The sequence below is a fragment of the Phacochoerus africanus genome, chromosome 11, assembly GCF_016906955.1.
Source record: "Phacochoerus africanus isolate WHEZ1 chromosome 11, ROS_Pafr_v1, whole genome shotgun sequence".
In the NCBI taxonomy this organism is placed as follows: Eukaryota; Metazoa; Chordata; class Mammalia; order Artiodactyla; family Suidae; genus Phacochoerus; species Phacochoerus africanus.
Window position 1 is genome coordinate 96,258,018 of NC_062554.1, and position 13,859 is coordinate 96,271,876.

General features: G+C 36.1%; 1 protein-coding gene across 1 annotated transcript in view; it reads left to right on the top strand.

The window, feature by feature from the left end:
• Positions 1-13,859, top strand: part of SEMA3E (semaphorin 3E) — a 259,711-nt gene that overhangs the window by 136,540 nt on the left and 109,312 nt on the right. Inside the window, exon 2 of the mRNA XM_047753502.1 lies at positions 702-862. Within this exon, the coding sequence (XP_047609458.1) occupies positions 702-862 (161 nt within the window). The remainder of the gene's footprint in view (positions 1-701; positions 863-13,859) is intronic.

Sequence of the window (13,859 nt, forward strand, 5' to 3'; positions counted from 1 at the left end):
GACCTTACATACTAAGTTGAATGAAGTTTTAGACTCATAAACTTATAAAAGATTTTAATTTGTGCATATTGCATCTTATTTCCATTGCAACCTATTTTTACATATTGAACAAATACTTTAAAATTTTTTTCTGGTCTTATTGAATTATAGTTGATATATAACATTGTTATTAGTTTAAGATTACAACATATTTATTTGATATATGTATATATGTGGTAAATGACTACCACAGTAAGTTTAGTTAATATCTCTCACCTCACATAGTTAGAACATTTTTCTTTTATCCTTTCCTTCTTTTCTTTTTTCTTTTTTTTTTCTTTTTAATTGCCACCCCAAGGCTTATAGAAATTCCTGGGCCAGGGATTGAATCCAAGCCATAGCTGCAGCAAGGCCAGATTCTTTAATCTGCTACATCAGGCCGGGGATTGAACACATACCTCCACTGTGACCTAAGCTGCTGCAGTCAGATTCTTAGCCCACTGTGCCAGTGCCACAGCAGGACCTCCTAGAATATTTTTATTTTAATTAGAAGTTTAAAGATCTACTACCTTAGCAACAAATTTTAAAGGCTTTATATTGATGACAGAATGAATATTAACTTCACAGTGTTAATAGATATGAAAATAGAGCCATGAGAAAACTGTTATAAAGGCATTCGTATTTTCTCTTTTGTCTAGTGTATATTTTGTTTTGCATTTCAGAGCTCTTGGATCTAAACAGAACATCAGTCTTTCACAGCCCTTTTGGATTTCTTGATCTCCATACAATGTTGCTGGATGAGTATCAAGAGAGACTGTTCGTGGGAGGCAAGGATCTTGTGTATTCCCTCAGTTTGGAACACCTCAGCAGTGGCTACAGAGAGGTATGGAATCAGCAAACTCTTATTTCAGGAGAGGAAGAAAAGGAGTAAGGGAGATACCTTCTTGCATGGGTGATACTTCGATTTGTTTTTTTCCTTGCCTTGGCCACTTTTACATTCTGAGCGACAGTTTTATTGAAGGAAATAAAATACTCATTAAAAATAAAATCATTTTGAAAGAAACAAAAATTATCAAGAATAAACTTCTGCCATACCCCTGATCACTGTATCCTCAGAAGACTTCTGATTGGTGCATTGGACATTCCTTTGGCTTAATGGCGCTTGTAACCACACCCACTGTCCTGAGACCTGGTTTGGAACATGCTGACTTAAAGTCCCTTTAGGTTTTATTACTCCCCAAATCCCAGCCTGAAGAAATATGGATATGTGAACTCAGTCTAGCTAACCCTGTGTTTCTGTTGGTATGTTCACTAATTCAGGTGGATGCTCTTGAAACCTGAGGATTAAAGTATATTAAAATAGTCAAGTGCCCAGCATTTTTGAGAAAAGGTTAACCATGATAAGAAGAAAAGTGGTTCTTATCTATACTTATACAGACTTGATTGAGTTAATATGTTTCTAGAATTATATCAACCTTTCATAAAACATGCCAAAATATTTAGACCATAGTATTTTTTGCATAAATGTATGTATTACATGATACTTTAAAAAATTACTCATTTTAAAAAAATACTCATTTATTTTTATATTTGTCAAAATGAACAACCATGTTTTTAAAGTCATTTAAAAAATTATCATAAAAAGCAGCACCCCTACATCCTTACAAGTTCCTAATCTCTAGAAGATATTGTTCAAAACTCTTAATTCTTCTGGTTCTTACCTCCATATGTCTCAATAACATTTGTGTGCTGTCTTTCTTGATATCAGTGATTTTAGACAGTATCTGCTGGCTTTCTATAAAGGAAGATGAGGATTTTAGATTTCTTTTCTTGTAGTACCATAGATGTAATATCTTCACTATTTTGCCAGTCATGCCCAAGCCTCTGCCCTGTCATCTTCCCAGTATAGCGGTACCACCATTTTTAGCTAAGTAACTATTTACATTATTATAATTAGGAAAGTAGATTACACTTCTTCCCTCTGCCCCAGGATTAAATCTTATCTCTCTCTCTCTTTTTTTTTTTTTTTTTCCATTTCCTTAGCTATTTATGTAACTTTAGCTAATTTTCCGCCAGACTCTCTTCCGGAGTTCTTAATATTCCTCTTGGTATTGTAAACTGTGTGGATGTCCATCAGTTCCAAATCAGTTTTTGGTTTTTAAATTGAATGCATCCGTTTTGATTCTCTTGTCATCCCAGAGTTGAACTTCACCTTTATCCTGGAGCAGCCCCTTAACCTCCAACTTGTGTCATCTTCTTTCTGAGTTTACGCTGATGTTTTAGTGAAACACACCTTCAGCTAGCATGTCAAAAAAAGACCCAAAGTAAAATTCTGAGTTTTTCATGTTTGGAAGTAGTATTATTCAAACTTCATGCATACTCGGTAGATGGGTATAAATTTATAGAAGGAAAATCAATGGCTCCAGAATTTTGAGGATTTTGCTATATTGTTTTCGGACTTCCAGTATAGCTGCCATTCTAATTTCAGTATTTTATATGACCTATTTTCTGCCACCCTATAACCCTAATCCTGTCCTCCTGTCCTGCTGTGTTTTAACATTTTCTCAAATTTTCTTTTAGGCCTGATCTTTTTCATTCACTGTGTTGAGACATAGTGGCTATTCTACAGGGGAACCTATGGGCCTTCGGCTTTGGAAAATGTCCATTATTTCTTTGATGTTTTCCTATTGACACTCTTTCTGGAACTCCTGTAAGGCAGAGGTGTGTTCTCAGTTGTCTGACATTCCTATTTATTATACAAACCTTGTACCATTTCTCTTGTTTTTGCCCACATGCACAGCCCCCACCCCCCATTTTCAGAGGAGTCTTAGACCTCTAATCTCTGAGAATTTTTGAAGTTCTTTTTCATGAATCAACTTGTTTATATGGCTCCCTTTACCTTGCAGGCATTTACATTTCAGCTTTTGTACTGTGGAAAGCCAGTCAACATTTGTCCATATGCTGTAGAACTTCTGAAATATTGCTGATATTTCTTTGTCATCTTCACTCAAGTTCTATTTGTCCTTTGGCTGTTATTTTAGTAGTTGCAGGATGGAGTGGAAGCACATAATGTGTTTCACTCTCTTTCCTTTTCTGTTCTATTATCTTTAATTTTATAGTTCTTAAAAGAGATATTTTTCTCCCTCCAAATATATCTAAAATATGTGTTACAAAACCATATATATTTACATACAACATAAATATATATTTGTATTATATAGATGCATATGTGCTTTTTGGCATTTTTAAATTGAAATATAGTTGACTTAGAATGTTTCAGATATACAGCAAAGTGGTTCAGTTATGTATATTCTTTTTCAGATTTTTTTCCTTTATAGGTTATTACAAAATTTTGAGTTTAGTCCCCTGTGCTACACAGTAGGACGTTGTTGTTTATCTACCTTATATTTAGTAATTTGCATCCAGTAATCTCAAATTCCTAATTTAGTCCCTCCTCCTCCCTTTCCTCGCTGGTAACCATAAGTTTGTTTTCTGTGTCTTTGAGTTTGTTTCTGTTTTTTAAATAAGTTTATTTGTGTGATGTTTTTAAAGTCCACATATAAGTGATATGATATTTGTCTGTCTTTGTCTGACTTAACGTCACTTAGTATGATAATCTCTAGGTCCATCCGTGTTCCTGCAAATGGCTTTATATCATTCTTTTTGGTAGCTGAGTAATATGGGCCTAAACAAAGGCAGTTAGCAAACTGCAACCTTTGTCAATGGACATTTTGATTGCTTTTGTCTTGGTTATTGTAAATAGTGCTGCTGTGAACATTGGGGTGAATGTATCTTTCTGAATTAGAATTTTTGTCTTTTCCAGATATCACACATACATCTTTAAGACCATCAGCAACATCCTTTTTCCACTCAAATTCAGTGGATTTTCTTCTCCTTTTTTGGATGATCCTTTTCTTGCTAACTATGATGTTCACTACATGGCTTCCTTCTTTTTCTCTCCGCACACTCCTCATTCTAATTCTGTGAAGGAATAGCTAAGCCAGGAATCATAATATGGGGGCCACAGAGCAATCTCTGTGATGGCCTGAATTTTCCCTAAAAAATCATATGCTAAAGCTCTAGCTCCCAGGACCTCAAAACATGAATTTTAAAATGTGATGATGGTAAAGTGATGCAATTAGGGTGAGCCCTAACCCAGTCTATTGGTATTCTCACAAAAAGAAGAAATTTGGGCACACAAGAGACATCAGGGATGTGTTTACACAGAGGAAGTACCATGCAGGGACACAGTGAGAAGCAGCCATCTTCCAGCCAAGGAGGGGCCTCCTAAGAAACCAGACCTGCCAACACCCTGATCTTGGACTTTTAGCCTCCAGGAGTGTGATAAAAGAAATTTCAACTATTTCAGCCTGTGGTGTTTTGTTATAACAGCCATGGCAAACTAATAGAAATCCCCATATTAAAATTAGAAGTATGTCACTATGAAAAGATCCTTCAAGGGATCTGACACCCAGAAGATTAAGAAACTTTGCATTAAAGAAGGGGTTCTTAAGTTGTCCTTAGATCCGGATCATGTAACTCTCATGGCGTGGGTTCCTGGAATCCACCTTTGTAACTTGCTTTCTAGATGACTCTAGAAAGTACACAAAATCTCATAATGGTTTTCCTGAGCCTTTGTTTCCTACCTGGAACTAAGGCCAGGAGATAGCGGCTCCCAACTTTAATGTGATTCTGCTTTAGAGTAGAGGAAATAGATAATCTACTTCTTCCTTATTGTTTTAACCTAATTGTACCCTAAGGCCTTTAATGCGGGAAAGCCTACTTTGATGGAGAAAATGACCTGTGAAGGCTCTATAAGGGTAAGAAACCTCGAGAGCGATGAGGTTTTATGAGCTGCATCTTAGAGAGCTAAATATAATTGTCTGGCCATTGAAGCTTCAGGGCACCATCTAGCAAGGATGTCAAGGAAATTTGCTCTACAAATTATTAAGTGGAAAAACTGCTGCATTCAGGAGTAAATCCTTGTGTTGTGGGGCCCCCAGTGTCCACAATTTGCTAGCCCTCTTCAGGAAATATAATTAATTCATGCTTAAATTTCACAATGGCTTCGCCCCCTTCTATGGCCACAAGGAATTCTGAGACTTAAACTTCATTAGCTCTAAGGAGACGTCACTCCACCAGCATTTGTTAGTTTGGACTTTTCTTCCCTGTTTCCAGGGAATAATTAGCAGTGAAAGTCCCCCTAAGCCTTTGGGTTTGTTTTCAGTAACAGCAGAGATGGATGAGGTCTCCTTCGTAGTCAGTCTGTTGAAGGGAGTAGATTCAAGGATGAGGGTTGGTGCCTCAGTGCCGTCCAGGCTCTGAAGATGTATGTCTACTTCTGGGCCAGGCTCTCTTCTATCTTTTCTGGATGTTACTTCTTCCATTATTTACTGTTATTATATTTTTAATCCCCCCTGCTTTGCCTTATCTCTGGGTTTCTTAACCTTAGTACTGTTGACATTTGGAATAGATCTTGGTTGGGACAGAGGGTGCCCTGTGCATTGTAGGACATCTACCTGTATCCCTGGCTTCTATCCAATAGATGCCAGTAGAAAACTACCCCCAATCATGACAGTGGAAAAGCCTCCACTGTCAAATACTCCCTGGGAGGCAAATTTGCCTCAGGTGAAACCATTAAAGTCTAGCTCATTATTTTATAAGTGGGATACAGTCCTCCTTTTACAAAAAAAGGCCCCTCTTAAACATATATCTATTTGGTATCGCCATATCCCTACTTCTTCCCTTGAGAACAGGCATTTTGGTAGAATAGCCAAAGCCCATTTTTTCCACTTTCTCACTTCCCATTTATCTCTGAGTTTTTAATATCTTTTAAAATATAATATTTGATACATCAAATATATAAATACTGCAAATATGTCAGAAAGCATAATAATAAAATAAACAGCAATGAACCCACTACCCAGCTCAAGAATGACAATATCACCAGATCTCCTATAGATGCAGCTACCTTTTGATGCCTCCCTCTTTTCCTCCTGGTGCTTTCTGCTTGCCTAGAAGCAATTGCTGTGCTGAATTTTACAAGGTTTTAAAAAATTTTTATTTTAGCATAATGAGTGTTTTCCTATAGAGTATACTGTTTAGTGATACTGGTTTTGAGCTTTGTAAAAGTAATGGATATAGTAGTATGTTTTGGTCTTCTGGGGTGGCTTTGTTTTGTCACTCTTAGTTATTGGATTCCATCATGTTACTTGTAGCTGTAGTCCCTTTGTTGTAGAAGAGTGAATTAGGACCACAAATTAGATTTTGAGGTTCAAATCCTGGCTTTGCATTTGTTGCATTGGGCAAATTCCTTAATCCTTTTTTACTTCTGTTCCTCATTTGTAAAACAGGACATACTAGTCTTCTCTGGGGATAAAACTGAATTGATATATGCAAAGGACAAAGAACTGTGCTTGGCACACATATATAAGCTATGTATTAGCTATCCATAAGCTTTTATTATTCACTTTGACTTGTATTTAATATGTTCCATCATATGAAGCCATCAAACAGGTTAATCCTCCCTCGTGCTCCCATCACTGGGGCTAATCTTCTGCCTGAATTTTTCTACCCAGCTCCTTGTTAGTGCGGGTACTCTTTCTTTTTTTTTTTTTCTTTTATGATCTGTCTTCATTTTCACATGTTCTACTTCCCAATCTACCGACTTTCCTCAAGGATTGGTTATCTTCCATTTTTTCTACATTATTGTTTTCTTTCTCTCTACAAAATCAGCAACAAATATGGTTTTGTGTATGGGGGTCTCAATGTTTTCCATGTCTTGAATCCATTTGGCAGTGTGATCAAGTCTGTAGACCCTCAATGCATTAAATAAATATGTAGGATGACAAAGGAAAATATTTAAAAAGTTATTAAAATATATTGAAATACAACTATCATAATATAAAAATAACCATTTCTAATATGAAAATATGTAGCTTCTTCATTAATATTAAATAAGAAATCTTAGCAATAGTTCTAATAAGTACCATAATTTCAGATTGATAGTGACTGTTAATAATACTTGCAATAAGTGCAACAACTCTAAGGTAATATTAAAATATCTTTTATTTATCTTAGTTATTAAGCTCCAAATACTGTTAGTACTACTGTGATTAGGTTTCTACATTTATAAAGATAGAAATGTTAAATCTCAGTTAGAGGTTAGTGTAAATAATAATGTTTTTTTTTTTTTTTCCAGTTGATGTTGGTATACTCCCTGAATTTTTTTTTTTCAGGCCCCAGTTTAGTACTCCTGCTCTATAACTTGCATCTTATAGAGCATTTCTTAAAATTTTGAGTAAGAATAAACATAAATTTCTCAGTTTCACAGTAATAGGCCCATATAATCTACTCTTTTCTATCTTTTTAGTTTAATTTCCACTTGTTCACAGCCATATTTTGTTAATCAGATCATCTCTCGTTGCACTTTTTTCTCAGATTTATTGAGATGTAATTCATATATAACTGTGTATTTAAGATGTATAACATGTTGATGTGATACACTTATATATGACAAAATGACCACCACCACAAGCTTTAGCTAAGAACACTATCATATCACAAGATTAGCATGTTTTTTCTGTAGTGAAAGCCTTTAAGATTTACTTCCTGAGCAACATTCAAGTGTATTATACAGTATTAAATATAAACACCATGCTGTGCTTTAGGTCCCCAGGGCTTATTTGTCTTATAACCAGACACTTTTACCCTTGTGATCAACATCTTCTCATCCCCTCATTCCCCTGTCCCACCTCTGGGAACTACCATTCTACTCTTTATTCCGGTGAATTCAGCATTAAAATTTTTTTATTTTTATTTTTATTTGGCCATGCCCACAGCATGTGGAAATTCCCTGGCCAAGGATCAGACCAGTGCCATGGCAGTGACAACACCAGATCCTTAACCAAGGAACTTTCAATTTAACTTTTTTAGATTATATATAAATGACACCATACAGTATTTGTCTTTCTCTGACTTTTTCACTTTACCATATTGCCCTCAAGTTTCACTCACATTGTCCTAAAAGACAGGATTTCCTTTTATCTCATCATTGAATAATATTCCATTGAGGGATTGCTGGATCATATGGGAGTTCTCTTTTTAATCTTTTTGAGGAAATTCCATGGTGTTTTCTGTAGTGGCTGCACAAGTGCTTAAGGGTGCTTCCATTTTCTTCACATCCTTGCCAGTACTGGGTATCTTTTAATTTTTTTGATACTAACCTTTCTACCAAGTGGGCAGTGATATCTCATTGTGGTTTTGATTTTCATTTTCCCGATGTGTTGACGTGAAGCTCCTCTTTTTGCTCTTGCATGTTTCTTTGTCCTTATTCTCCTCCTTTGAAACAGCCTCATGCATACCCAATTTTTTGTTGTTGTTTTGGCTACATCCTTCATCCTCTAAATTAGAATTGGGGAAGGTCCTCCCAGCCCTTCCTTATCCCTTGGTCTGATTTTGATTACCATATTGTATTAAAATTGGCTATTTACTTTTTAGTCTGTTTTATAGGATGACTCCTTAAGATTAGATACTATGTTATACTTATCTTTGAAGATGTAAGCACTCAAAGAATGTAGACACTAAAAAGATAAAAGTGTATCTCTTACTAATCTTGACACAACCCAATAAATCTGTTCTCTTCAGGGTCTTCCGCTCTTGCAAATCCCATTATACTTATTGCAGAACCACTTTTAAATTAATTTTGTCTGTCTTCCACCCTCCCCCTCTCCAAGCACCTGCCTACTTGGGCAAACAGGTGAAGGATCCAGCATACAGGGGAAGGATCCAGTTTACAGTATAGGAGTAGTTTTTACTTTGGATGACCATTAATAATACTTGAATTTGACTAGAGCTATACATTAATAAAAGCCCAAAAAAATGCTATGGAAGTTTACAAAAGCAGGAAGTTGGGATTTCCTGGAGGAGATATCATCTAAAATTGGACTTTGATAGTAGTTAGAATTTTGATTCATGCAGATTGGTTGTCAGAACAGCTTGAATACAGGAAAGAAGGTGGAACATTTTAGCACAGTTTGAAATAATGGCTTGGCTCAAGTGAGGTGGGGACATGAATGGCAACAGGGTAGCATGAGATTTAAGGGTGAAGATGTGGCTTAGACCAGATCCTGAAGAACAGCGATGCTGTTGAAATTTTATCTTCTACCCATGCAGGAGCCAGTGTGAGAGTCTAAATATGTGTATAGCATAATTAGAATGGTAGTTTAGTGTCATTGCTTTAGCAGCAGCATGCCAGGTAAATAGAAGGAAGACAAGAGTAGGGCCATGAGGCCAGAAAGTAGCAGAATTTAAAACCAAGTCTATTTGTCTTAGGAGCCTTCGGTCTTTCCATTATATCACAGCTTTGAGAACCAGGCTGCTTTGGTGTTTCCCAAAATGGTCTTCAGTGTACCATTAGTTCTGCCTTTCTTATGAGGTGTTTCTTTCCTCTTGGTTCATATTCCCTTTGCATGACTACAATTTATCTTAGTAATGGATAATAACCTGAAGGAACAGTTAGTTGGTGACAGTAGTAGAGAAAAACCACTGACAAATATTATGAGGAGGAACTGTCTCCCTCTTGTTAATTTATTGCAAAAGTTGAGAGTCTCGGGAAGCTTGAGTATTCAACCACAGACTGGAGATTAGCTTGTCTGTATTCTGTCTTATAGCCCCTTGCAAAGCTGTGCACACTTGAGAATACCTAAGACTTCCTGAAAAGCAAATCAGAATTATTCTTGGGGAGACAGCAGTATTAGTTTAGGGTATAAAACCTTTTTTTTTTTTTTCATTTTATGAAGACATCAACAGTGGAAATGTTTTTTTTTTTAATTTAACCTATATTTTATAGGACTTCATAGACTCTCCTATATGTAATAGTATGTTTTCAGTTTAACAAATTTTAACCTGTAGTTTTTCTCTAATTTTCTAAATTTAAGCTTCTCATCCCCTAAAACTATTCTCACCACTATTATTTAAGCTAAAATTACACTTCCTAATTTGGTTATATTATATAATATATTGGATGTATTTATAGACATAGCTGTCACTTCTGTTTGTAAAAATATACTTTTCTCATTTATTCAACTTTATTGAACAAAGGTGAAAAAAATTCTTGTATTTTATAATTTAATTTTTTTAAGTGGGAGAAATACATTAAAATATAATTTGCATGTGAGTGGCAAATGGTATTTCACATTAATGATAGCAATTTAGCAAATTTCATCCATTAAAAAAGGCATGCCCCAGACCAAAAATGTTTGTGTACTTATAATATTGTTCTAATTTAAATGCTTTGGAATATAAACATTTCAAGAACAAATCTTGCTTATGGTCCAAAAGATTATAATTCTGGTTCAGAAACTGACAGTCATTATAATGAAGTATAAAAGCATAAACTGTAGGAAGGCTAATGGGTGTCAGGTTAAAACTGGGTTTTAAAAACATTAGGCCTCTTTTAATGTGTTATATTCAAAATATATTTCCTTGATTTTAGTGACATTTATAGGACATAATAATTAAAATATACACTGATGGATGTTGGTACTTATGTAGTTATAAAATACAAAAAGTAAAACTAAAATATAAACACTTTTTATTAGAACAGTAGAATTAGGAAGGGAATATTAGATGAAGTTTAACAATGTCTTAGTCACTTAAATCTATTCCAAGAAAAGACTTATAGACTAGATCATTTTATTTCATTTTTTTAATAAAAAAAGGAATAATTTTTTTAGACAGCTTAATTATTACTTCTTTGTTCATTTGTTTTTGCTCTCCAAAATCTTCAAGTGTCCTAACATCTTGTAACAATAGAACGGTTAAATCCTTAATCCTGGTATAATTAGGAGACTGACTAGGGAGTCCAGGAAAAAAAAAGTGACTCTGTGATTTAATTTTTATTCTACTTTATTTTTCTCCTTTGAGATATGCAAGAAAAGTAAATGGCCTGTTAAAAGTACATTAAAACAATTAAATTATATTTTAGGAGAACTGTGATGATATGATGTGTATTTAACCTTTGCTTTTTTGGTGCAGAGAATTTGGAAATATCATTACACCCTGTTGTTTAACTGCCTTTAAAAATGTTTTATGCAGAACACATAGCTTGCTTTTATAGGTTTGTGTTGATGCTATCCCCTGGAGCAGAAACAAAAGACATCCTGACTGCCAGAACCAATGGAGAAAATCACTTACTGTCTAGGCAGGACTTTTGTACATGATAGCTTTAAAATAACTTGATTTCCAATAAGCTCATCATTCTTATCTTTTCTTACCTGACTGAACATTTGAATGCAGTGCTGAGTCTGTTAAAATTTGTGGGGGGAAAAAAAAAAAAAACTAAAGTAAAAAAAACAAAAACCAAAACAAAACTTGAGTAGATCTGTAATTACATTGTACCTTGGAGAATTCCCATTTGTTAGACCTTACAGTGGTGAGTGTTGATAATTTAATCTTCTACCTCTCACTCTTCCATCTACCCAGAATACCCAGAATAATCTGGTTAAGACCCTTTCTCTGCCCTGGGAAATCTTGCCAATATTTCAAACTTCCTAAAAAGCCTACTGAGTTTCTTCTCTGATTAAAGTGGAAATTGTTATTTGTCTCATGTATTTGACACTGGTGATAGCATTTTCATTTCAGTGAATCTATCTCTTTTCAAATTTTATTGTAAGATCCTTTAGTGAGTTGAATTTTTGAAGAATGTGATAAAGATAGGGGTTTTTCTTAATTTAATTTTTATTTTTTACTGCAGTATAGTTGATTCACAATGCTGTGTTAATATCTATTATACAGGGAGTCCCTGTTGTGGCTCAGCAGGTTAAGAACCTGAGTAGTATCCATGAGGATGTGGGTTTGATTCCTGGCTTCGCTCAGTGGGTTAAGGATCTGGCATTTCCATGAGCTATGGTGAAGGTTGCAGATAGGGCTTGAATCCCACACTGCTGTGGCTGTGGCTGTGGCATAGACCAGCTGCTGCAGCTCCAATTTGACCCCTGGCCTGGGAATTTCCATATGCCACAGGTGTGGTGCTAAAAAACAAAAACCAAACCAAAACAAAAATTTTACTGTACGGCAAAGTGATTCACTTATACATATATATGTGTATATGTGTATACACACACACACACACACACACTTTTTTAAATATTCTTTTCCATTATGGTTTATTATAGGACATTGATTATGCTTCTCTGTGCTATACAGCAGGAACTTATTGTTTGTCCCCTCTGTGTATCATAGCTTACATCTGCTAACCCCAACCTCCAAGTCCATCCCTTCCTCAACCCCCTTCACGTTGGTGAAACTGACAGTACTGATAGCCTGAACCTGAACCTAGCCAGAACACAGACTGGGACTTGAACGCAGGTGCTGGGACTCAAACCCAGGCAAAACTCAGATTGGGAATTGAACGCACGTTTTAAATTAGCACTCACCCAATGTCTGGACTTACTGAGGTTCAGGTTCTTTATGCCTTGGCGCACAGGAATTCAGCCAGAAACCAAGTGATAGGCAAGAAATAGATTTATTAGAACAGGACTCTTGTGGCTTGTGAGAGATACAAGCAGGCAGGCAAGGAAGCTCTGCCCAGAGGATCCAGTGGGCTACAGTTTTATCATCCAAGTGGGATGGGGGTCGGAAAAGCCCACCTCTCCTTTCTGGGAGTAGTAGCTCCTCCTCAGTATCTGGTAAAGTGTGTATTCAAATCAGCAGAATGGTGGTCCTCAAACTCTTGCCCTTGATCTGAATCTGAATGCAGGCCTAATCCCATCCCCTCACCTAAGGACCAGAGGCAATTCTCGCCCTTCCACTGGTCAAGTAAGCCTGCCTTGTTCTGATGGCTTTTTTGAGCAGTTACTAGCTTACAGTGATCTCCCAAAGTCCCCTAAGTTTCCCTCTTTAACTACGGTCCTTTATCGGGACTTCTACAACTACCTGTGCCTACTCCATCCCTATCATTGGCAACTACAAATCTGTTCTCTTTGTGGGTGTTTCTGTTCTAATAGGTTCATTTGTGTCTCATTTTAGATTACACATATAAATGATATTATATGGTATTTGTTTTTCTCTTCCTGACCTCACTTAGTATTGAAACTGAAGGAGTTCCCATCGTGGTGGCAATTGCTCTAGGAATAACAAAATCATTATTTCAGCTACGTCTTCCAAGATGTTTCTTGGTAACTTTTCAACAGATAATATTCCTCCCTCCTTTGAGCCTCTCTCTTGTTTTTCTCACTTTTTCTACGTGTGACTACAATGATTTGTATACTTCACTTTAGCTCCCTTATGAGACTAAAAGTTACAGAGGGCAAGGCAAGAAATTATTTCCATATTCCCAAAATGCCTACCTGGCACAAGGCCTTAAATGCAGTCACTGCTTTTTTTTACTGTCTACTGTATCAATCAACATATCTTTATCAGAACAAAATAATGCCATTTGCAGCAACATTGTTGCAACTAGAGATTATCATACTGATAGGGATGGAGTAGGATAGTTACACAGGTACTTGTAGGGGACTGTAGATAGAGAGGGAAACCTAGGAACTTTGGGAGACCACATAAGTTAATAATCACTCAAAAAAGCCATCAGAATTAAGCAGGCTCGCTTAACTGTAAAATCAAAAATAAAAGCATGAGAGATGTGCTTCAGGTCATTAAATGAAAGATAAAATGAGGCCTGCAATCAAGTTCAGCAAGACAATGATCCTTAGGACCAAGGACAGGAATTTAAGGGAAGATGACATTTGAACATAGGAGACTCTCGGAGTTCCCGTCATGGTGCAGTTGTTAACGAATCCAACTAGGAACCAGGAGGTTGTGGGTTCGATCCTTGGCCTTGCTCAGTGGGTTAAGGATCCGGCATTGCCGGATCCCAAGCT